At 42.4% G+C, this 25665-nt stretch overlaps 2 protein-coding genes across 14 annotated transcripts in view; one reads left to right on the top strand and one right to left on the bottom strand.

Moving 5' to 3' along the window:
* The window catches only part of LOC147120527 (solute carrier family 35 member F5-like), a 139323-nt gene extending 123756 nt beyond the window's left edge, over positions 1-15567 (bottom strand). For 7 of the 11 annotated variants that reach the window (XR_015078206.1, XM_085986572.1, XM_085986571.1 and 4 more), the window contains exons 1-3: positions 15087-15567; positions 7359-7472; positions 1196-1297 (exon numbers count right to left, since the gene is read on the bottom strand). Coding sequence is in view for 8 of the 11 variants with exons in the window: in XM_085986572.1 (XP_085842698.1) it covers positions 1196-1212 (17 nt within the window). In the remaining 3 variants the exon portion in view is untranslated. Of the gene's footprint in view, positions 1-1195; positions 1298-7358; positions 7473-14820; positions 15064-15086 lie in introns of those variants that run through there. The other 4 variants (XM_085986574.1, XM_085986580.1, XM_085986573.1 and 1 more) reach the window with 3 other exon arrangements.
* Positions 15568-15606: 39 nt separating this feature from the next.
* The window catches only part of actr3 (actin related protein 3), a 79631-nt gene continuing 69572 nt past the window's right edge, over positions 15607-25665 (top strand). The window contains exon 1 of one of the 3 annotated variants that reach the window (XM_085986583.1): positions 15607-15780. In XM_085986583.1, the coding sequence (XP_085842709.1) occupies positions 15737-15780 (44 nt within the window). In that variant the 5' untranslated portion in view covers positions 15607-15736. The remainder of the gene's footprint in view (positions 15781-25665) is intronic. The other 2 variants (XM_085986582.1, XM_085986584.1) reach the window with 2 other exon arrangements.

The following is a 25665-nucleotide window of genomic DNA, read 5'->3' as shown; positions in this document are numbered from 1 at the left end:
TTTCTAGGGCCACTTCCTTATGTACCCTGGGATGTAGATTATCAGGCCCTGGGGATTTATCGGTCTTCAGTCCCATCAATTTTCCTAACACCATTTCCCTACAAATACTGATTTCTTTCAGTTCCACCCTTTCATCAGACCCTATGTTCCCCGGTATTTCTGGGAGGTTATTTGTGTCCTCCTTTGTGAAGACAGAACCAAAATATGTATTTAGTTGGTCTTTAGTTGTATTTAGATAAACACTTGAAATGCCATAGCATACAAGGCTACGGACCAAGTGCTGGAAAATGGGATTAGAATAGACAGGGCTTGATGGCCGGCCCGGACACAATGGGCCGAAGGGCCTCTTTCTGTGCTGTAAAGCTCTATGACTCTATGACCCCCCCGCCCCCACACCCCCGCTCACTAACCCGATCCCCTCTCACTCCCCTGGACCCATCTCCTCTCGGCTCGGTCTCCCCATCTCATCTTCTTTATTCCGTTTAGCGCATTAATCACCTGTTATCTAGGTACTTGAGTATACACTTGGCTTCAAAAAATGTCAGTGGAAAAATGGTCAAAACAATCCTGAAGGGGAAAAAATTTGCAGGGCTATGGGGAAAGGGCAGGGGAGTGGGATTAATTGGATAGCTCTTTCAAAGTGCCGGCACAGGCATGATGGGCCAAATGGTCTCCTTCTGTGCTGTATCATTCTATGACTCTATCTGTGTGTTTTGAGCATGTGCAGTTTGCAGAATTTCCCAGCATGCAGTAGTGTGTTCCTTGAGTTGTTTTAGAAGGGTATATGTCCCATGATCCTGTGACGTCACGCTTCAAACTTTCAGTTATAGATGCAAAACAATCTTAAAAAAAGCAAGCCAGTTACTGACCTGGAGCTTGAAATTTCAAAGCAGTCACAACTGCCCTCTGATTAGTTACATTTATATACCTATTAAGTGCAGTGGCTTAAGGACAGGAAAAGTCAGCAGCTAAACATCAAACTGTGCTCCAGCAGCAAACTACCCATGAGCAATTCCAAAGGTGGTCTGCCAATAATTTATAATCACTGTATCTTCAAGATTTTTTTAATCAATACTTGTTGCAGCAACGATAAACAAAATTAGTAATTACAATGCAAATAGTTCTGAAAGATTGTGATATGGTTGTTTCAAATAGGAAAAAAAAAGATTATTTTTGTTCAGATCTTTTCATGTACCTCAAATACGGTTTCATACAGACACCTTCTTGAGCCTGAATGAAGTTATCTTATTCCTTCAGTCTCTTCTTTTCACCATATCAAATCTTACTTGGGTTTCACCTACATCAAACAAACGTAAATTAGTTCAAACCAAATCGGTTTACAATACTACAGAAATACTGACTTCAACTGAGGCTTATATAATTGCAGTAAACTATTACCCATGGGTTATACAAGTGTGAAGGAGCAGATTATGGAGTCTGAAGCATAAAGCATATAAGGCTATACTCCAGAGGGCCTCGAAACAGTAGCTCACAGAGTACTTTTTATACCTAAAACTTTTTCTTAATTTTTCTACTGAAATATTTGAAAAGTATCTGCACTGCAGTCAATACCTGGAAAGATTTCCTCAAACTCTTTTGAAGCACAAGTATTATGCACCCGATATGTACAAACAAAAGTTTGAATCAGATGATAAATACAAGGGATAATACAGAAAAAAACTGTGAAATATAAAAGACATAAAGGAAGCAAAAAGAGATTAGGAAGCTTAAAGAGGGAGCATGAAATAAGACTGATAATTGTTGTGTATGTACCTTTAAGAGAAGAACTGTTTCTATACTGCAGTACCGGCAGTGACCACCCCTGTATATAAAGCCATAGCAAGCTTCTGTACTTCAGTCTTAAGTTACCCTCCGTTCAGTAAATACCGGTTTTATTGTTCTCCTGCAGTCCGTGTATTATTAAGGCGCGGACACTACAGTGGCGACGAACAGGTTCAAACTCACCTGCAGTACTGCATCACCTCACGGGGATCTTTCCCTGAGAAGAAGCTTCTTGGAGGTCGAAGTCAGAGCAACGGGCGTCGACCGCGGGCAACCGCCCAAGGATCCCTCAGAGTTCGGAGAGTTGCAGGAGAGGCTGTGGAGAGCTGGGCTTGGCTCCCCAGTCAAGGTGTTCCAGCAAATCGTGCTGGTAGCAGGTAGTGCGCTGACCCTTCCGGACTGCGGCGGGCTTGAGCTCGATCGAGCGGCTCTGCAAAGGGGCCGTGCAGCGTCGTCGGGAGGAAAAGAGAGAGATAGAGAGTGGAGCGCACAGGTGCTCAAGAACCGGGCAGCGTAGCGAAAATAAAACAAGGGGAAGGAAAAGTGAGACGCGCCGAAGCCGCGGGTCGCCGCCATTACCCTGCAGAACGCTAGGAGCAGCGTGGCAGCAAGGGGAAGAAGGAAAAGCGCGGGAGGCGCCATTTTATTCCATTGGGGAAGAAGGAAAAGCGCGGGAGGCGCCATTTTAAATCACCCAAGATGCCGAAAAGTGGCAGTATCACTGCTTTCGACAACGAGGTAGAAGACTGGACCACGTATGTGGAAAGAATTGAAGTGTACTGCACGGCAAATGAGGTGGCCAATGGAAAGAAGGCGTCGGTATTATTAAATTTGATGGGCGCGAGAACGTACGGCCTATTGCGGAATTTAATTACCCCAGCTAAACCAATGGAGAAAAGTTTTGAGGAGATTGTTAATATCTTACAGGAACACCTAAACCCTACACCGCTGCTGATAGCAGAAAGATTCAAGTTCCATAAAAGAAACCAGCACAAAGATGAGAGCAATGCTGACTATCTTACGGAACTACGCAAGTTATCGAAGCACTGCCAGTTCGGAGCAGGACTGGCAGACACCTTACGGGATAAGTTTGTCTGCGGGCTCCAGAGTGAAGGAACCCAGAAACGACTACTTTCGGAAAAGGACCTGATGCTAGAACAGGCTTTCAGCGTGGCAGTATCCTACGAAGCAGCAGCACGGGGAGCTGCGGAAATACAACAGAAACCATAGGAATACAGCGCTAACGAAATGGCGTATGGAGCAGAAAAGTGCTATCGCTGCGGCAGAACAACCCAAGATCAGAAGGACTGCTGGTTTAAGTACAAAGTATGCAGGCAATGTGGGAAAATGGGACACATAGCAAGAGTCTGCAGGTCAGGAAAGAAAACCAACACTACAAGAACTACTAAGGACAAGTACAATAAAGTAAAGAAATTGACAGACAGTAGTTCGGAAGATCAGGAGAGTGATAAGGACTCCGGGAGCAGGAGACTAAGTTGTCTAAAGTTACATAACGTGATCGCAAAGGAGGATCACCGAACCATTTGGGTCACCCTCAGGATAGCAGGGTCCCCAGTAAAGATGGAATTGGACACAGGATCAGCCCTAACTGTCATGAATCGACGAGACTATGAGCGGCTATTCTCACACATACCCTTGAAGGACACGTCCATTGTCTTGAAGACATACACGGGGCAAAATCTCTACCCCAGAGGAAAAATAAGGGTGCCAGTTGAATACAACGGCAAGGAAACACAAAAACTGTATCTATATATACTACCGGATGGAGGACCACCACTACTGGGACGTGAATGGATCCGAAAAATACAATTGGATTGGCATTCCATTCAGGCGCTAACTGTGACTGATAAGAAGGATGATGACGTCACACCTGGACGACTGTCAAAAATTCTAACTGACACGAAAGAGGTGTTCCAACAAGGACTTGGGACTCTAAAAGGAGTAACGGCAACGATAAAAATCGAAGATAACGCAAACCCAAATTTTTTTAAGGCCAGACCGGTACCTTACGCGGTACCAGCCGTTGAAGCAGAGCTGGAGAGTCTGGCGCGTTCGGGTGTGCTGTCCAAGGTGGACTGGAGCGAGTGGGCCACACCCATCGTTCCTGTAATGAAGAAATCATTGAGCAGCACGCCTGGGGAACCGAAGAAGGTTCGCATCTGTGGGGACTTCAAGGTAACTGTGAACCCAGTCCTGCACACAGTACAATATCCACTTCCACGGATGGAAGATATTTTCGCCTCACTATCTGGAGGGAAACGTTTTACAAAGATTGATCTGGCCCAAGCGTATCTACAAATGGAGGTGGAAGAAGCGTCTAGGAAATACCTCACGATAAACACTCACAAAGGCCTTTACCAGTACAATCGACTGGTATTCGGGGTAGCATCAGCCCCGGCTATTTGGCAGAGGGCGATGGAACAAGTCCTGCAAGGGATCCCGGGGACCCAGTGTTATTTGGACGACATCCTGGTTACGGGCGGAAATGACAGTGAACACCTTGCCAACCTGGAGCAGGTGCTCACGAGATTACAGGAATATGGGCTACGAGCCAACCGCCCCAAATGCGAGTTCTTCAGGAGACAAATCTCGTATTGTGGCCACATGATTGATGAGGAAGGGTTGCATAAGTCGCCGGACAAGATTGAGGCTGCAGTCAAGGCTCCAGCACCGGAAAATGTGTCGCAACTGAGGTCGTTCCTCGGGTTGGTGAACTACTACCATAAGTTCTTGCCAAATTTATCTACAATTCTGCACCCACTGAACGCCCTACTGCAAACTGGAGTAACATGGAAATGGAGTGATGAGTGTAAGCGTGCCTTTCAGAAATGTAAATGCCTAATCACTTCAAAAGAAGTATTGGCCCACTACAATCCAACACTACCGATTCGGTTAGCATGTGATGAGTCTCCCTACGGCATCGGAGCGGTGCTGTCACACAAATTCCCTGACGGTTCAGAGAGGCCAATAGCCTTTGCGTCGCGCTCGTTAACCTCAGCCGAGCGTAACTACGCCCAGATTGACAGGGAGGCCCTCAGCCTGGTGTGGGGGGTGAAGAAGTTCAATCACTATCTGCACGGGCAGAAATTCACCCTACTGACTGATCATCAGCCCCTGGTCTCCATTTTTAACCCAAAGAAGGGCGTTCCGGTGATGACGGCGCAACGGCTGCAAAGATGGTCACTTTTTCTAGGGGCACATCAGTACGACATAGAGTACAAGGGTACGAAACAGCATGGAAACGCTGATGGGCTGTTGCGCCTACCGTTGCCTACGGTAGAGGAAGCGCCTGCAGTAGACCCTGTTGAGATATTCCATACGACCATAGTCGAATGTCTGCCTGTTACAAACTCAAGTATAGAGAAGGAAACCCGAAATGACCCGACACTCTCTCGGGTCTATGATTTGATGGTGAAGGGATGGCCAGCACATGGCGACTCACTGTTGCCAGCATTCTCGCCAAGGAGAGAACAGCTGTCAGTGTGCCGGGGGACCTTGATGTGTGGATCCCGAGTGGTAATTCCACCCAAGTTGAGAGATAGAGTGCTCAATGAGCTTCATGAGGGTCATCTGGGAGGGGTAAAAATGAAGAGCCTAGCCAGGGTGTTTGTGTGGTGGCCGGGAATCGATAAAGAAATCGAGGATATGACCAAGAGATGCACAGGATGCCAGAAGGTCCAAAACGCTCCACCACAGGCCCCACTACATCCATGGGAGTGGCCCTCATCTCCATGGCAACCGGTACACATTGACTTTGCTGGTCCATTTATGGACTCAATGTTCCTAATCGCTGTGGACGCCCATTCAAAATGGCCAGAGGTCATCAAAATGTCCTCCACCACCACGGAGAAAACTATTGCAGTCCTAACGGACCATCTTCGCCAGGAATGGCTTGCCAGAACAGATTTGCTCCGACAATGGGCCACAGTTTGTGTCCGAGGATTTCCGGAGGTTTCTGAGGAATAATGGGGTGAAACATTACACATCTGCCCCATATCATCCAGCCACAAATGGATTGGCTGAGAGGTTTGTTCAGACCTTTAAAAAGGCAATACATAATGACAACATACCACTACAACACAAGGTGGATAATTTCTTGTTTGCTTACCGGAATGCGACACATGCAGTCACCAACCAAACTCCAGCCATAATGTTCTTCAACCGAAGGCTAAGATGTTGCCTGGATTTGCTCAAACCAAACATAAGACGAGATGTTGAGGATAAGCAATTCCAGCACATAAATGAGAAGCCAACCAGGAGCTTCAAGATAGGGCAACCAGTCTTGGCCCGCGACTACCGAACAGAAAAATGGCAGCCAGGAACGATATGCACACAGCAGGGACCACTAATGTACACAGTGGACGTTGGGAGAGAGCATTGTGAGGCGCCATGCTGACCAGATTCTAGAGTCACAGGAACAAGCCAAACCCATACCACGAGCAGGTGCACCTGGTAATCAACCCAAAGTACAGATTGCGTCTACCTCAGAAGCAGTGGTATTGGAAGCTGACGAACCAACCAATGACAATGAGCCAGAATCAACTCCGCCGCAAGAACAGGATACTCGAGAAAGGCTTTATCCAGTCAGGATCAGGAAGCCTCCTCAAAGACTGAACTTATAAATGATTATTTCAGTTGATGTATATAGTACAGAGAAAATTGTAATTGTAATTAGTTATTATTTAGTTGTTAAATGAATGTTATGTACTGTTTATCTAAAAGGGGAGGAATTGTTGTGTATGTACCTTTAAGAGAAGAACTGATTCTATACTGCAGTACCGGCAGTGACCACCCCTGTATATAAAGCCATAGCAGGCTTCTGTATTTCAGTCTTAAGTTACCCTCCGTTCAGTAAATACCTGTTTTATTGTTCTCCTGCAGTCCGTGTATTATTAAGGCGCGGACACTACAATGATCAATATAAAAAAGGAAATACCCAGGGCCATTATAAGCACATAAGATGTGAAAGGATTGTCAAAAGGGGGTAGGGACAAAGGGAACAGCGGAGATCCTTAATAAGTGTTTCACGTCAGTTTTTACAGATGAAGGTGAAATGAAGGCTATTGGGAGTATGTGGAGGGTGTGGAAGAGCCTCAAGAAAAATATTTAAAATGAGACTGCACTAAAAAAAGTTAATGGGATTAAAAATAGGAATGTTGCCAACCCCAGGTGATGTGCATCCGAGCATACTGGAGGCAGTTAGGGTGGAGAGAGTGGAGGCACTAGCCATCATTTTCTGAAAGTATTTGGAGATGAGAATTGTTCCAGGAAGGTGGAAAATGTTACACCTCTGTTTAAAAAAAGAGAAAAAAGGAATAACCCATGAAATTGTAGGCCAAATAGTTCTATCTCGGTTGTGGGTACTTTTAGAAATTAGTGAATACTTGGAAAGTTATGGGCTAATCAGGGACAATCAGCATGGATTTGTAAAGGGTATGTTGTGCTTGACCAACTTAATTTAATTTTGGGGAAAACCAGAGAGTGCATAGAGGGGGCTTTATATGAAAATGATCGCAAAGGATAGTGTTGAACCTCCCTTTGGGGTGCCCACTCACCTGCTACTGGCCCAGTCCCACTCCCGTATCTATTCTGGAATCGACAGGACAGCTTGCTTCACTCCCGGTCTCCGGCTCGCCCTGCCTTGCCTCTTGCTCCCCATTTATGCGCAGCTGTGGTAGCACATGGAACAATCAGCGTGCATTAAAAATCAATTTCCGCAAAGACTAATGGGGAGATGAGGTCATAAATATGGGCGATGGATTAGTTTAAGTTTCTTGGCTGTAATGTGGGAGGGAGCTCTTTCTACAGAACCAGTCACTTTATAAGCAAGTATATACAGTGGAAGCTTTCTTGGGGGAAAAAAAACATTTATCTCTGTGTTTGAATATAAAACTTTCCAAATTAGGCACCAGCAAAAACTTTAAATTTGGGTAGTCTTCTAGTTCATTTACAATAAATTCGAATTTGGTGTAGTTTTAAACACTTTATTAATTGTTGGAACCAGGCCACTACTAAAGTCTAATTAACTTTTAATATATAGGTAGCAAAGAGCACTCTATGTTAATTGTTTTTAAACTACACTGCTACATGCAAATCAGAAAGGAAATTGATTTTGCAATGGGTAATGCAAACATTTTTGCTCAATTCACTTAAATTCAAGGCCTGTCCAAGAAGATTACATTTGTAAACAAAAAGTGCCCTACATTGTTGAATGCATGAAATAAGAAGATTCCCAATTTGTGACCTTTCATCTTTGTGACCTGGGTTCAAATCTAACGGAGTGAGGAGGTGAACGTTTCCTCTGTCTGCTGGCTGTGAGGGTCCTGCGTAAAATGAGCTTGAACAGTCGCAATCCAGTTCCTAGTGGGACTGGACCTACAGCAGAAAACTGGCCTTCATTCAGCACTAATTAGCAATTTCACTCAGGGAGCCCACAGGATGTGGAAAATGGAGAAGTACCACATGGATGCAGTTAGGGGCTGTTCTTCTGAGATTGGGGCTGAGGCACATTGTTGGGGCAGAGTACAGGAAGCTTTTTTCTGCATCCAGTTGTGCTAAATCTGACCTGAAATCATCCCATTCCTCGCCTTTTATGAGCACAAAAAGTATTTTAATTTTAATTGCTGATTTGTATTTAAAAAGGAGAATTTGGCTTTCTCCAATGAGATGTTATTAAAATAATTAACAACTAGATACTAGTAGAATACTAAATTGAAGTTGTTCCATTTTAACTAATTCCAAACATATGGATTGGGAAAATGTAAACAAAAAAAAACATTTGTCCGTGTCTATAATTATGGGGTAGCAGCTAACATAGTAACTTAATTGTAAAATAATACCTTAACCTTCATGTACTGTAAAAGTGATGAAATATTAACAGGCTACTCAACACTACCTTATTCAGGTGACGTACAACACAGTGGTCACTGTGTTTACTTACTAAAGTGAATAATCAGCAAGTTTTCAACAACTGTTTTGAGCTGTGCAACTCTTTAGAAAAACAACTTACATTTATGTAGTGTCGTGGGGAACCTCCTAAGGAACTTTACATGAGAGTACGAAATAAATAAAGCAAATAAAAAGGGATAAAGGAACCGAAGGTAAACCATTTTTAATCAGATGCTTACCAACTAAAGCTGTAACAATCAATTGGATAGGATTCATTTTGCATCATATATTTAGGAATTGCATTTTCTTTCAGCAGGTTAGAATCATGTACATTAATTTAAGCTACTTAGATTCACATTCTGTTTTACAGAAGATTGTTAGCTTTACAACGATTAAACAAACACAGATGTATTAACATTTTCTGGTTATTAGCTAGGCAACTTGGCCTGTATTTGTCAATTAGTATTATCTAAATAACATAATACTGATTACATTACCTCAATGGAATACAAGAGGGAGGATACATAGAAATGATTGTTCCTCTTCCTTATGCAATTGCACCTTTTTTTAAACTGACTGAGAAGTGACCCCAGAAGTCATTTTGGCTGCCCTATCCTCTCTGCTTAAGCAGATTGCAAGAATCGATAATGTAAAGTTCACCATTTCGAGATGTGGACTTGACAGTTTGGTCAATTGTTAAATACAATGTTGCTGTAATTCTAGTTAGTATTTTGTCTTTGAAGATACCCAACTTGAGGTTTTGAAACTTTATAATACGGACTTAGGGCTTCTGATGGTGGATGCCTTGTGGACTCAGCAGGCTTTAACACAGTGAAGTTATGAGAAAACTGTATAGGTTGTAATTACCTCATGCCATTTCTAAAATGGGTGGCAATTACTGGAGGTTTGGTCTAACACCAAACACGGATAGTTACTATGTGCTTCAAAATAAATCTCCACTGGGTAATTTGTTCTAACAGCCTGAACACCACAATTTTGAATTGTCAAGTAAGATAAATAAATGCAGAATCAAAAACTGGACTTTATTTTCTTTAATTTTTAACAATTAAAAAGTGGGACTAAGCTGGTTTCCATACAAGGGTTGACATAGGCTAAACCTGTGAGTTCAAGGTGCACTGTCTTTGGCCAAGAAAACTCAGAGCATTTTACTTTGACATTCTTTGGACCAACTATCAGTTGGTCTTCTTATCCTCCACTAAAATGTTGTTTCAAACTCAGAGTAGAAACCTAATAGAAACATCCCAATAGGAGGCCTGGTCCTTTACTCAATCATTCTTATTAAGCAAACAAAATCAAAGGGCATGGAGAACTAAGCGCTGCTTGAACATTTTTAAGGTGTGCACTGTAATTCAATAACATGCGTTGTCATGAACTATTCCTATTAAAGTTTCTTTTCATACTCAAACTACTTGAAGTCTCACAAAGATTTGAGCACATAATCCAAGCTCACACTTCAGTGCTGCATAGTCAGAGTGTTGTCATTTAGATGAGTCATTAAAAGACACCCTCTCCTTACTTAGATGGATATACATGAAACCAAGGCACCATTTGAAGAGTGGGGAGTTCTCCCAGAGCCCTAGCCAACATTTATTCCTCAACCAACATCAACAAAAAAAGATTAAAATATCATTCATTAATTTGCTGTTTGTAGGACCTTGCTGTGCACAAAATGGCTGCCAAGGTTACTTAGATAATAACAGTGACTAGGTGGCAAAAGTAATCGATTGACAGTAAAGGGACTTGGAATATCCTGAGGATAAGATGTTCTTTATTTCATCCAAGACCTGTATTAATTCTAACATGAGAATATAGAGAACTGATACTGTACTTCGTAGCGCTACAATATGGAAATGGAAATGTAAATATCAGTAAATACTGAGACTTTTGGATCATACAGGCCCGTAATTTGTGGTCAGCGGCGAAGCAAAGGCGTTTGCCACTGGCCCCGAAGTAAGCTTCCCACAAAGATCTCGCTATCTCTGTGGCGAGAAATTTGTTTTTTCCGACGCGTAATTGGGATCAAGGGATATGGGGAGAAAACAGGGACAGGGTACTGAATTTGGATGATCAGCCATGATCTCATTAAATGGCGGAGCAGGCTCGAGGGGCCGAATGGCCTACTCCTGCTCCTATCTTCTATGTTTCTATGTAACGCAAGTTAGCGGGGATTCCCAGCGAAGAACTGCTGTGACGTCAACAAGCTGTCTAAGCAGCCAGTCAAAATCCAGAATTCTCACAGACAGCGAACCTGGAAGTGGGCGAGCTCCTTTGACTCCAACAATTTAAAAATGTTGGAGAGAGCAAAACAAAGATTGGGGCTCTCTTTAAGAAAATTAAAGTTTCTTAATTTTAATTAAAATGGATAAATTTGACACTCCCCAAAATTAAAATTAGTTTTTCAGGGCCATAACGTTTGTTTAGCAGTCAATACGCTGTTAAAACCCAGTTACACCGAATCCAAAGGGTCTGACTTTTAATGGGGTATTTAAAAGCAGTATTACCGCAGAAGAGCCGAAGTTTTCATCAGTTTTTTGACAGATTACACCGATTGCCGGCTCTTGGGCGGGGGGGGGGGGGGGGACCAGAAGGAGGCCATTCAGCCCATCATGTCCGCGACAGCCAAAAAGAGCTATCCAGCCTAACCCCAGTTTCCAGCTCTTTGTCCATAGCCTTGTAGGTTACGGCACTTCAAGTGCATATCCAAGTACTTTCAAATGCAACGAGGGTCTCTGCCTCTACCACCCTTTCAGGCAGTGAGTTCCAGACCCCCACCAACTTCTGGGTGAAAAAATTTCTCAACTCCCCTCTAATCCTTTTACCAATTACTTGAAATCTATGCCGCCGGCTGTTGACCTCTCTGCTAAGGGAAATGGGTCCATCCTATCCACTCTATCTAGGACCCTCATAATTTTATACACCTCAATCAAGTCTCCCTTCAGCCTCCTCTGTTCCAAAGAAAACAAACCCAACCTATCCAATCTTTCCTCACAGCTAAAATTCTCCAGTCCAGGCAACATCTTCATAAATCTCCTCTGTCCCCTCTCGTGCAATCTCCTGTCTCACTTAGTTTGTTATCTCTGTTTCCGCTCACTCTGCCCACCTCTCTCTCCCAGTTTCTCCCTTTCTCACTCTGTCAAGATCTTTGATGTAACAGGACTGTCCGAACACAAACACTAACACGGAGCTCAGCCCATACTCTGAACACATTGCATGAGCTGATCACAGCTTCTGCATACCCAGTTTTAAAATGAGCTGCCCAGGATGTGCCCGGGCCCACCAGGGGCATACAGTCCTGCAAGATTTCACTGTTAAATCTAGAGGGAAGCTTGCTTTTGGTTCTAACCTCTGCCTCTACGTCTCATCCAGCCCCATTCCTGAATTCATTTTATTACATTTCATCATCCAGTAACATATCCACCCGCTTATGTACACATTGCTTCTGATATGTTCCTCTCTGTAAATCTACTGGGCCCTATTATTCCTTATTTTTGACAGCCTGTTTCTTTAATTGAATCTGTTTTGTTATTTTGTAAATTTATCCAAAATATTTCAATAATTGACAAGCGATTCCTGCTGAGCGTATTTCCATATAGGGCACAGATGCCTCAGGGGAGCAAGGATCCCAGCCAGGTTAAAATAACACTTACAAAAGATTATTCTACAGACCACCTAACAGTGGAAGGAAACTGGACGGAAAATATGCAAGCAAATCTATAAAATGAGCAAAATACATATCGGAACAATCATGGGAGACCTCAACCACACCAAACAATCTGGTAAGAGGTAGGGAAAGGGGAAAAGGGAATGGAGTATCCACGGCGTGCTCAAGACTCCCCTCCCACCCAGTATGCAAGAAGCGTAACAAGAGAAGAATCACCGGTGAATCCACAATGGGTAATGAACCAGGGCAGACAAGACAAGCAAGCCCAGTGAAAATCCAGGCAACGTCAACCACAACTTAACAAGGTCAAAAGCTAATAACTGAGAAAGGTGAAAATAAGATAAAGACAAAATAGATTGGAAAAGCCGACCCCGAGGTGACGAAGATGGAACTAGGGAAGACAAACTAGAACAGAACACTGACAAAGAGACAGAACAGCAGCAGGAAACATCCAAATAGGTGATCAAGAGAGTTCAGGAGAAATACATTTCACTAACAAACAAGAACAAAACAGCCAATAATGAAACACCATGGATGAATAAAGAGACAAGAGCAAAACTGGAACTAAAGAAAAAGGCATACACCAAGCACAATGAAAATAAAGGAGGATGACAAAAGGGAATAGGAAGAGGTTAGCAAAGAAGTTTAAAAAAATTAGGAAGGCAAAGAGGAACTACAAAACCAAATTATCAAGGAATATTAAAAAAAAGTAAAGTATTCCACAGATACATCAAGAACAAATGATAATACAGGATAGGGACAGAGCCACCAACAGATGCACAAAACACACTCACAGGCAACGACAGCGGACTGGCAGAAATACCGGACAACCACCTTGCCTCAGCCTCAACCAGGTAGGCTAACAAGGTGGACACAACACTCCAAGAAGAGATCAAAAAAGATATCAAGGCATTCAAAACAGAAAGGGGGAAATAATTGATAAACCAGTAAAAGTGAGAGAGGGCAAAACCACAGCCGGATGCACCGCATTCGCACATACCAAAGGAAGAGACAGTGGCAAGACGTTCTTGGCCCCGCACTTTGGAACTCTCTCCCTAAACCCCTCCAGCTTGCTAACCTCTCCCCCTACCTTCCAAATTTTTCTTAAAATCTATCTCTTCAACCGCACCTTCAGTCACCTCTCCAAATCTTCTTTTGCTACTGCTCAGCATCCCTATTCACCTCTTCTTTATAAGTGCAAGTTGTTGCTGTAGACACATTGTGTTAACTAACTGTTCAGTGTATTTTGATGATGATCTATGACATTAACATCATGCATTGTGAAATCCAATATAAATGAGCCATTTTTAATCTATCACATTGTAAAGCAACAAGTACAAATAATCCTGCTCACATGCAAGTTAAATTTCTACTGGATGACATATTATAAATCATCTACATCAAACTGAATACTTAAGTGATGCTATCCATTTGTGCAGACAGCACTGAAAATGTCCAAGCATTGTCAGTCAAACTCAGACAGAGGTGAATGAAATCTGTTTACTGATTTTGTGCAAGTAGAGATCCATTTTGTTATACAGTAGAATTTTGTGATGGTCCAATAAAACATTTTCTGAATAAAGAATGCAAATCTAAGTTTCAAAATGAAGTGTTCAACCCATATAGCAGGAAACTACTCATAACTAAAAGACAATAAATTGAACTTCTGATCAGCACTTTCTCTCCAAGTACACCTTCAGTTTCTACTGCACACAGAAAGAAAAATGCTTGCATTTATAGAACACCTTTCACTTCAGGACAAAGCAAAGTGCTTTAGAGTCAATGAAGTGCCTTTGAACTGTAGTGAATGCTGTAATGTAGACAATGCAGCAGCCAATTTGTGCACAGCACGGTCCCACAAACAGCAATGAAATACATGGCCAGATCATTTGTTTTAAGTGTTGGTTAAGGGGTTAACTGTTGACCAGGACACCAGAAGTCCTCTGCCCTTCTTCAAATAGTGCACTGGGATTTTCTGCATCCACTTGAGAGGGTAGGCGGTTTAATGTCTCATCCGAAGAACGCACCTCCGACAGTGCAGCACTGCATCAGTACTGTACTAAAGTGCCAGCCTACACTATGCGTTCAAAGTGAAATTGTTCACTGCCAGCAGCACAAAATGCACCGACAGCGAATGTGCCGGTCCATTTTACACCGCGCTCGATTTTTCAAGACACCTAGGATGGAGCTTAAATCCACAACTCTCCGACTCAAGAGACGAGCGTGTCACCACTGAATCAAGGCTGGCACATACAGTCATGATCCTGGCTGATTCTGCTGAACTTCGTGCAACAGCAGTCAAAGCAGTCAAGGACTTCTTGGCTAATGACATTCGCCATACCAACTATGAAAGGGTTAAAAAGTTGCAAAAGCAAACACATTATAGTTACTTTCTTAATGGAGAATGCTTGAATTGCACCTCGGTTAAAAATAAGTATTGCACTCACATCTATGACAATGGTGAAATGGAATCCAGTAATATTTAAACTCGATTGGTTACCGAGATTAATGTCAGCAGCAGGTGCCCACGTACCCTGGTGCCCCGCGAGATTCTGCCAGAGTGGACCTGGACCTAACTGCCAACACGTCCTCACCCCCGCCTCCCAAAGAAAAAACCCAGTCTGAATATTCACCATCCCCAAACCGCCTAACATCGTTCATTTAACAACGTCACGATAAACACAACAAAGAACAAGGAGACACTAAAACTTACGCAGAAAAAGTAAACGAGAATATCACATATTAAAGATGACAACCAGGAGGCGAAATGTTGTAAACAGAACCCTCCCCCCGCCCCCTCGCAGTTCCTGGTCAAATGTCCCAAAATCATCGCAAACCGATTGCCTCGTCCGCGCACGGTGTTCTGGGGATTGTAGTTTGATCCTTCCCGTCAGCCCGAGAGAAATCTACAGGAACTTCCCGTTGAGAAAAACTACATCCCCCGTGATGCAATTGCGGCAGAGCGGCCGGGTCACGTGGATCAGGCCTCGCCAACGCGTGAGGCGTGCAGTCACCCAGGTAGTCAATGTTCCATGACGTAACACTGATTGACATCGGAGGTGACCACTCACACGGAGCGTTTCGGAGATCGGCGAATCAGCGGCTGGCAGGAAGTGGAGGGCTGGCAGGGTGTGGGCCGGAGGCCAATCAGGCTGGGTTGACCCGAGGGGCGGGGCCGTGGTAATGACGGGCAACTGAACTCCTGGAGGCGTCCGCCATTTTGGCCCCAGTGCGGAAGTTGTAGTTGTGTCTCGGACTCGGAGCGGCTGACGGTTCCGCCTTTTTCATGGTCAGGTAGCTCCCGGTGCATCGGCTCTTTTTTTTGTTTTTTTTGGGCCGGCTCATCGCAAAACGTACCCGAAAATGGCAAGCAGATTACCGGCGTGTGTCGTGGACTGTGGCACCGGGTAAGCGGCGGCGGTGGAGGAGGAGGAGGAGGAGGGTTTGAAGGCAGCAATCTGACACACGGCTCTTGCCCGCGGTGCGGGGACGGTCTGAGTGTCAGGCTGTGATTGCCGGGCCGGGAGGGACTCCACATCATTTTATCACACACACACACAAAACAATAAAGATCCGCGCCCTCCATCAGAAAGGCTTTAATAGAAAATCAAGTCCATGGAGCGGGCGGCTCTGGTCTGACCAGAGGAGTCAAAGATTGCGGCCCGGGGGCGGATTTGTCCGTGTCCAGCAACAGTCGGCGTGTGTCTGCCAGCCCGAGCCTGCTGTAACGGAGCGGCTCTCCGGCTCCGCCCTTCCGTCAGCGCCGTTGCACCTTAAAGCCTCAGGTGAATCGCCTGGGCCGTTGCAGGGTCAGAATTCCCAATCTCCCCCGTCACTCCCCGGTAAAAGATCCAAGTGAGCCACGGCGGGGCTTTACTCTGATCGTTTTCGGGCTTTAAAAAAAAAAATCTTTGCCGATTAACCGTGATGGAAAAGGCCACGAGTGAGCAAGCGCGAAGGAACTTCCTAGTTGTCAAAGCCGCTTCCTCCTTTCATGCATAATTTCCTTATAAGGGATTTTTTTTTGTAAAGCGATTCGCAAACTGATTCTGGGCGATCAAACTGTTTTTTCTTTTTATTGATTGATTTTATTTCGAGCACCGACTATAAGTTCAATGCGCCTTACATTTGTCTTAAATATTATAAGCCAAGTACCGTTTGAGGAGTTGAGATTTTCGCATTGCACTTCCGCTTTTCGAAACTCACTTTTATGAGAAATGTTTGAATGAAACGTTGAATTTTGCTATTGATGTCACAGGCGTGGAAATTATAGCGCCTTTAGGGAAACATTCTAGCATATGTAAACTATCCTGCCGGATAGTATGCATTGTATTGAATTTTGCTGTGTGGACAAATATAATGGATGATTAGTGCCTTTTTAATCTGTAGGCATATTTGAGTATTTTTCTTGGCAGATGAGTTGGCTGTGTACATGCGCATAATACGTTACTAATGGGGCATATCAAATACTTTACTGTTTTGACTTGTGGTAGCCCCGACACAAGTGATGTGTTTGCATAATCCGGCCTCCACCATGTAAGCATCATTGTAACACATTAGATCTGCAGCATATTTTTCCCTAAAGTTTCAATTTGTACTTTTTGCTGATCTAGTGTAGAGTTACTACCCGTTTATGTGAAACATAGAAACATAGAAGATAGGAGCAGGAGTAGGCCCATTCGGCCCCTCGAGCCTGCTCCGCCATTCAATGAGATCATGGCTGATCATCCAAACTCAGTACCCTGTCCCTGCCTTGTCCCTGCCTTCTCCCCATATCCCTTGATCCCTTTAGCCTTAAGAAATATATCCAACTCCTTCTTGAATATATTTAATGAACTGGCCCCCACCGCCCTCTGTGGCAGAGAATTCCACAGGTTCACCACTCTCCGGGTGAAGAAATTCCTCCTCATTTCAGTCCTAAATGGCTCACCCCTTATCCTTAGACTATGACCCCTGGTTCTGGACTCCCCGGCCATCGGAAACATCCTTCCTGCATCTAGTCTGTCCAGACCTGACAGAATTTTATAGGTTTCGATGAGATCCCCTCTCAATCTCCTAAACTCCAGTGAGCATAAGCCCAATCGACACAATCTCTCCTCATACGTCATTCCTGCCATCCAAGGTATCAGTCTGGTGAATCTTCGCTGCACGCCTTCCATGGCAAGAACGTCCTTCCTCAGATAAGGTGACCAAAACTGCACACAATACTCAAGGTGCGGTCTCACCAAGGCCCTGTACAACTGTAGCAAGACATCCTTGTTCCTGTACTCAAACCCTCTTGCTACGAAGGCCAACATACCATTTGCCTTCTTAACCGCCTGCTACACCTGCATGCTTACCTTCAGCGACTGGTGCACAAGAACACCCAGGTCTCTTTGCACTTCCCCTTCTCCCAATCTATTGCCATTCAATCAAATAATAGTCTGCCTTCCTGTTTTTGCCACCAAAGTGGATAACCTCACATTTATCCACATTATAGTGCATTTGCCATGTTTCTGCCCAATCACCCAACCTGAAAGCCTGGAATGAGAACATCAGTAAAATAGGTCAGAACTTTTTTTGGGTGAAGAACTATATTTTTAAATTTAGTAAAATATAAGCATGTTAGGGATGGTGCTTGTGTAAAAAAATAAGTCCCTGGTCTTGATGCTCGAAGATTTAGTTATCTGTTTTCATCTCTGTGGCTATGAAGGCTCCATAATATATGTTTGGGACATCTTCAAGTTCCTAGTAGGCATCAGTTCAGTCTAAAACCTGTCTATAAATTGTCAATCTGAGTCACTAGAGGCCATAAGGATAGTTGATGTGGGTGATTGAAAAATGCAGACTGGGTGCATTTGAGGTTGAGTCATGCTGGAACCGAGTAGAAGTTTTGTTCTGCATCTGGTCCCTGCTATACATAACTTGGGAGTCTTGCATTTCCCAGTGCTAGCATTCACAATTTATCACAGTGAGCATGATACGCAATAGAATAAAGGGTCGAGAATTGTCTGTGGTTTCAAAATAAACGGGTTACAAAATTTGCTTGTGTCTACAGTCAAAAATATTCTTCGATTTGATGTTTTACAACAAAACTGACCTTTTATAGTTTACAGCTGTACTATTAAGGATGTGGGGTAATATTTCCAGCTGTCTGTCTACTGTCAACAAGAACAAGGCTACTGAAATAAGACTACTGAAGGATGCATGATGCGAATTTGTGCCCCATGAGTGGGCTGACCCAATTTCCCACTCGTGGTTTTGTTGCTCTTGCATTTTACTGCTTATGTATTTGGATTATCCCACATGTTTGATCAGTGAAATGAGCTTAATGTAAGCAATTTTAAATGCAAATAATAATTGTGACACTTTTGTCTTGTTTTTGACGTCTCTGAAATACAAAAACATTATTTGGATATTGCATGATAATTCTAATTCCATACAGATGATAGTGTTTTTAGTTGATGTATTTGAAGTTTCAAATCTGTAAACTCTAAATGGACTATGGTAAGTATTGGTAAATAATTGAACAATATGCAGCAACTCATATGACTCAAGTTAGTGAAACTCACTTGTGAAGTAAATAAACAGGCATAAATATTATATCTCAATCTACATAGGAAAAGACTGATGTGGCCTCAGATAAGTGCACACTTATCAAAGTACACTGCATTTGTACCTTTCGAACTCAAAGAAATGCTATGTGTTGTGTATGTCGAAGTATGTTACTAAATTTTATTAAATTGCACTTATTTGCAAATATCTGTGAGCCTGACACAGTAATGGAGGTGTAAGTGATGTAAAAAGTATGGTATAAGTCAAGCACATTCATATGAATGATTTTCTGTGTAAGATTCTTTATTTATATAATGCGATGAGTTTGAGAAAAAATACCTGCAAGAGTTTTGCATGGGTGAACTGTGATTCACAATCTCAGTGCATATGGTTCAAATACAAGTCGCCTGTTGCTGTACATCAAAACTTGGGGGACTGGGGAGAATAAGCATTCAAAGCTCTGATGAGAAAAGCATCTTATGGAAAAATGGTGTTAAACAGTCTATTCCTTAGTGCTAAAACTGTTTGTTGTGGTGCATGTGGAGGACAGGGGTATGCTTCCTTAAATTATTTTGATTCTTTGAGGTGCACATTCTCCCCGTGTTTGCGTGGGTTTTCTCCGGGTGCTCCGGTTTCCTCCCACAGTCCAAAGATGTGCGGGTTAGGTTGATTGGCTATGATAAATTGACCCTTAATGTTAGGGGGATTAAATACATGGGGTTACAGGGATAGGGTGGGATATGTGTCGGTGCAGGCTCGATGGGCCGAAATGGCCTCTATCTGCACTGTGGGGTTTCTGTGATTCTGTGTTAAACCTTTTCCTATAAGCTTTTCAGTTGAGCCTCCTACAGTTTAAATGGAACTCAAGTTCTGGGAAGTGTTGCTTGTATGTAATAGCGCATGCTTCTATATTTCACCAGAATGCTTTGAAGCCACATTGTTGAGGAACAGCACCTTGACATCTTTCGATTAGCCACTTTACAGCCTTCCGGACTCAACATTGAGTTCAACAATTTCAGATCATAACCTCAGTCCCCATTTTTTCGGTCGGCAGCTGTTGCTGATGATTCTGTTAGATCCATTTACACCTCTAGACCCATCTTTTGTTTCTTTACTTGCCCCTTTACCATCTCCTTTCACCATCACCCCTTTTGTCATTTAATCTTTCTTGTCTATCACAGACCTTCCCTTTCTGTTCTATTCTATCCTCCCCTCCCCCTTTCCCTGCCTCTACACTTGCTGAAACATTAACACTTTCTCTCTCCACAGATGCTGCCTGACCTGCTGAGTATTTCCAGCATTTTCTGTTTTTATTGTTGAAGTATTTACTAGATACAAACAAAATGTTCTGTTATTGCTTCACTCTTCCAACTTTAACTTCCTATTTTGTTGCTGGTTTAATTTTTTGTACTTTTGTTAGAAATTGAGTAATATTCTAAGTACAATTTATTTTTACATCTATCAACATTTTCTGTAACAAATGATGCACTTCCTGTGTCAGTCTAGCTGGACTAACCCACTGTGTGGCAGAAAGCAGAGACAGACCAAATCCAAGATATCTGAACATTTGTCTTTAATTTTAGTAGTATTGCTGCTACTATGTTTATGTTTTAAAAGTTCATCTAGTTTAAAGATGCCTTTAGTAACTGAAAAAAATATGTGGAATTAAGCAAGTACTATTATTTAATGTGCTCATAAAAACTTGGACAACAAAACTCGGTCTCAGTTGGATGGAGGGGAACTTTATAAAATGTCCACCAGCAACTCTCCCTTGCCATTGCTTAAAGTGAGTCAGATAAATGCATTTTTGTAGCAAAGGGGCTATTATCAACCAATTTTGATGTGGGAAATTTTATAGGAAGCAAGTGTAACATTTGCAGGAAGCGAGTACTATATGCAATACTTCTCTAATATATAGAAGAAAATGATGCATGCATCATACAATGGTTAAGAACATGCAAGGATCAGCAGTAGTGTAGTAAATGGTGCATATGAGGTTGTTATTACTGAATTTTCACCATTCAGAATAAATGCACATTCAGTCTGACCACTGAAGTTTGGCTTCAGCAAGGATAGCGTGTAGATGTTGAATTTTAGTTGTGATTGTCTCCATTTTGTTACTGTGGATAGTCATACCAGCTAGACAAGAGCTTGCTCTGACAGGTTTGGTATTTTGGCTTATGTTCCAGGCAAGTTTTGTTCTGTTTTCTGTAGGGAGGAATTTACAGTTGTTTCTCGTATCCCAGTTTACTAAATACATTCATTGCTGATGTTTGTCTTTAATTTAAAAAAAGACTTTATTACTTTACCACTGTAGCTTAACTCTTATGTGGTTAATTCCTTTATGTGGCTAATCCATAAAATCTGGAACCTTGGTATTGCAGCCCATTTGTCTAATGTTCCTAAAGAAAGAGCGTTCAGAAGTTTTACTATTTTTCAGTTGTGAGCATATGAAGGGAGACTATATTTGTATTCTTTCGATACTTGCACTGCTGAAACGGATTGACTCTTGGGTTAAAGTAATGCTTACGAGTATACAAACAATGACGGACAGGTACCCTGGTCTTGCCTAACCTATTGATTTGAAATAAACTGTCAGCTGGACCACAATCTATTCCCTTCATTATCTCTTAAACCTCAGTCCGATCATCCCTAAGTCTAAGCTTCTCTAAGGTGTAGAGTTCCAACTCTTTTAGCCTATCTTGATAACCAAGATACTTTAGACTGGGAATTAGTCTAGTGGCCCTCCTCTGCACCCTTTCCAAAGCCTCAATATCACCCACCATGTGAGGAGACCAAAACTGGACACAGTATTCCAAGTGCGGCCTGACTAAGGTCTTGCACAAGGACAAAGCAGTATTCCTCGTCTTGTACTCAATTGTCCTATGGATACACCCCAACAGCCTATTTGCTGCAGCTATCGCTTCACGGAATTGCTCATGTACCTTTAAGGATGTATGCACTAGAATGCCCAAATCTCTTTCTGTCTCCACCTTCTTTAATGCCTTTCCCTGAAGGGTGTATAAATGTTGAGCATTTGCCCTGCCTACATTTTCCATTCTTGAGCCCAATCTCCCAACACATTAAGAGCTGCCTGAAGCAGACGAGCATCATCTACAGCTCCAACACTCGCACAGATCTTGGTATCATCTGTAAATTTGAAGCTTGTGTCCCCAACACCTACATTCAGAACATTAATAAAAATAGTAAAGAGCAACGGTCTCAACACTGATCCCTGTGGGACCGGTCTCCAAACAGATCCAAATCCATCGAAAACTACTTTTTGCCTACATCCTGCCAGCCAGTTATCAATTCAGCTCAATATATTACCACTAATACCAGAGGCTTCGATCTTTTAGAGAAGCCTCTTGTGCGGTACCTTAGCAAAAGCTTTTTGAAAATCTAAGTAGACAATGTCTACTGGACTTTCCTCACACACCAACTTCAACTTCTTCAAAAAATACAATTAGATTTGTAAGACATAACCTTTTTTTGAAGCCATGTTGGGTGTCCCTGATGTGTTGCTCTCTATCCAAGTATTCATATATTGCATCCCTAATGATTCTTTCAAGCATCGTACCTAGTACTGATGTTAAACCAATGGGCCTATAGTTACCCGGGTCTGTCTTTTCACCTTTTTTAAAGATGGGGACTACATTAGCCTCCTTCCAGTCTATAAGACCCATTCCAGAGTGCAGTGAGCTATTAAAAATATAGGCCAGGGGCTTGGGCTTGCACAGCACCTGCCCCATCTCCCCGAGTGTACTCGGGTGGATATCATTTGGCCCGGCTGCTCTATCTATTTTCAAGTTCTTAATTCTTTCTAAAACAATATGTTCATCTATGTTAATATTACTAGTTTTGTTAGTAACATTATCAAGGGTGAAGATTGATTACAAATGTGGCCCTTTAATGACTATGTCTTAGAGTATGGGTGTGGTTAAAGTTGGGAATTTCTGTATTGAAACTTAATGAATGGCACCTGATTAGGTTGCAAATGTGGAAAAAAACTGCAAATGCTGGAAATCTGAAATTAAAAAAGGGGAAATGTGAAAAAATACAACAGGTCAGCCAACATCATTTTTTTTTTAAAAAAAGACAGATTATGACACTGTGCACGTTTCATTAGTTCAATGAAGGCCAAGACCAGACTACGTAATCTACCCAAATCACATTTTCAAGAGAGGAGAAAGGTTGTGATGTTTTGGCTGTGTGCCTTTCATCTTCTGAAGGGTGCGCAACTGAAACATCATGGGGTGCACACCCGAAATGTCATGCCTGTCTTTTGTCTTAAAAAATGTGGTTTGGGTTGATAATGTGGTTTGGTTGCTGAGCTTTGGCTTAAAGCGCTCTTCTGCTGTTCATTTTTAATGCACAGAGGAGTGCTGAGTGCAAACGGTCAGCAATGGAACGTTTCTGTGCCCAAGTCTTGGAAACGGGCAGGAGATGCTAACTGCAGTTGGAAGGGCAGTTGACCTCTGGCAGTATTGAAGTGGCTTAGTCTAATACCATGTCATTTGCCACATTCTCCTAAAGCAAATAGATGACATTTGTTATAACATTGGGGTAGTGAGAAGCACTTGTATGTTATGGGTAAGAAATGAATATAGTATAAGTTGAGCTACTTGTGTCAAGTATTTCCCCCTCTTTCTCTTCCCACCCGCCCCCCCCCCCACCATTTTTTTGTCATATGGCTCGAAGTTAGTGACTGATATTCTCCAGTAACGTGCCCAAATGGCTGCTATGTGAAGTTAGAGCATGAGGGTTGGTAGCCAATTCAACGATGGAGAATTCACAGATGAGTCATATTCTGGCTTAGTCCTACTTATATACAACCATATATGTGTGCCAGCAATGGTCATTGTTTAAAAACCAGGAGTAGGGAGACTTTTCAGGGATGGGATGGGACTGGCCTACTTGATCTTGGCTCAGTATTGCCCCACATGTTTCATTTACCTTTTAAGTCGTCAAAGAGCCCTCTTCGGAAGTGTTTGCAAAAGTCTGTCTGAAACGCTGGCAATTATACTATGCAAAGCTCATTATTTTCCAAGTGCCATTTCATAGCTATTAACTTGCTGAAAACTAAGCAGTAACTGATGTACTCATTGATGAAATGTTTATAAGGAGTAGCATCAGCATGGGACATGGAAGCACTTTCAAACTGAAGCACTTCCTTTTCTAAAAAAAACATGACTGAGGAGAGAGATTCCCATTTGTGGTAGTGAAAAAGGAAGCATTTTGCAAAGCTGCCATTTTAAGTCTTCCAGTCGTTTTGTGTTTGGCTGGCTCCTCATCCATTTCAGCAGAGATCAGAATCCATCCTATTGTGGACCGTGATACTGAAATGTAAATAGCAAATTCACTACTGGATGGGACTTGTACTTATTTCCCTTCCCCTACCACGATTATTAACAGGGAGCATTACAATTTCTACTGTAATTACAATTTCTATTGACATTTCAGCCGTTTGATACTGACTCAGTATCTCTAAGCCGCTTTTACATTTGAGTGCAGCTGACCGGGAGATGTGGTCTCCCTCTATTATGTAAACAAGCTGGGTTGGAAATGTGGATTTACAATTCTGCTGTTGGAATAAGGGAGCTGGTTATCGTAATGGAAACACAGAGGAGGAGTGGCGTGCGTTTTCTTTCTGTGGGACTGGAATAGTGTGGTATACTAAAGGAAATTAGAATTACCATTAGAAATAGCTGAAATACATATTAAACTGACACATTTGGAAGGAATGAGGCTCTGATCACTAGAATGGAAGCAAAATCTGTGTCTGGGAGTGAATGAATGAGAAAAATAAATAGAAAATTGTGGCAAAGCAATTGTGCAGTCTAAATGTAAAAGTGGGACAATAGCACGCACCGCTCTCCCAAAAGTGGATGAAAGTTGTGACAAGGCCTCTAGCCAATAGTCCGCATGTCTCCATACATCAGTCATTCAGCTTCTATAAAGGGTCCTGTTGGAGAGGCTGCTGAAAGCATTTATATACTAATTAATTAAAGGTGGGCACCTACCACCTGTGTTTTATTTAAAAATCTTTGTGCATACCAACTGTCCATCAACCTTGCTTCCTGTTGTCACTATTTCTGGTTACAGTGTTAGATAAACATTTAACTGAAATTACTTTGGAAATTCCCAGGAGTGCTTACCTATGTAAACAGTTACCTGTTAATGAACCAATTGATTTACACTAATTGAAATTTACAATGTTCAAACAAGTAAAATTTTTAAAAATAAATACAATTCACAAGTAACATGATTCAGTTTAGTAATTGAATTATGTTTTGTGTCTTTTATTAAAGTTTTTATTTAAAAGCCTTGCTGTTTCTCCAAAGTCTCAGCTTTGACTGAATCTTTTTACCCCCTAGTAGTTAGTGCTTTCAACCGCAACGGTGCATTCTTAGCATGTACAGTTTGTTGAATTTCCTAGTATGTTATCTGTATTTTAACTGGAGTTGACGGATGGATGGCCTCATCCTGTTAGGATTTGAGTTTCTTTGCTTTTTCCAGAAGACTTTGAAAGAAAGTGGAAATTTAATTCTCTGAGCTTTATTTCAGACAACTCTGGAATGTATTTAAATTTATTAATAAATGCTGATTTCTATTATGCACTGATCAGATATGCACCATCAGTGAACAGCGGGATCTGTGATCCTTGTTTTCTTGACAGAAATGAAAACAAATTTCTCATTGCTGTTTATTGCTGTTGAAAATTCAGTTAAAAATCATTGTTGAAGCTTACGGATTTT

Source organism: Somniosus microcephalus, chromosome 4 (assembly GCF_052327205.1).
Source record: "Somniosus microcephalus isolate GS21.2 chromosome 4, FLI_Smic_1.0, whole genome shotgun sequence".
Classification (NCBI taxonomy): Eukaryota; Metazoa; Chordata; class Chondrichthyes; order Squaliformes; family Somniosidae; genus Somniosus; species Somniosus microcephalus.
This window is presented reverse-complemented; position numbering and strand designations above follow the sequence as displayed.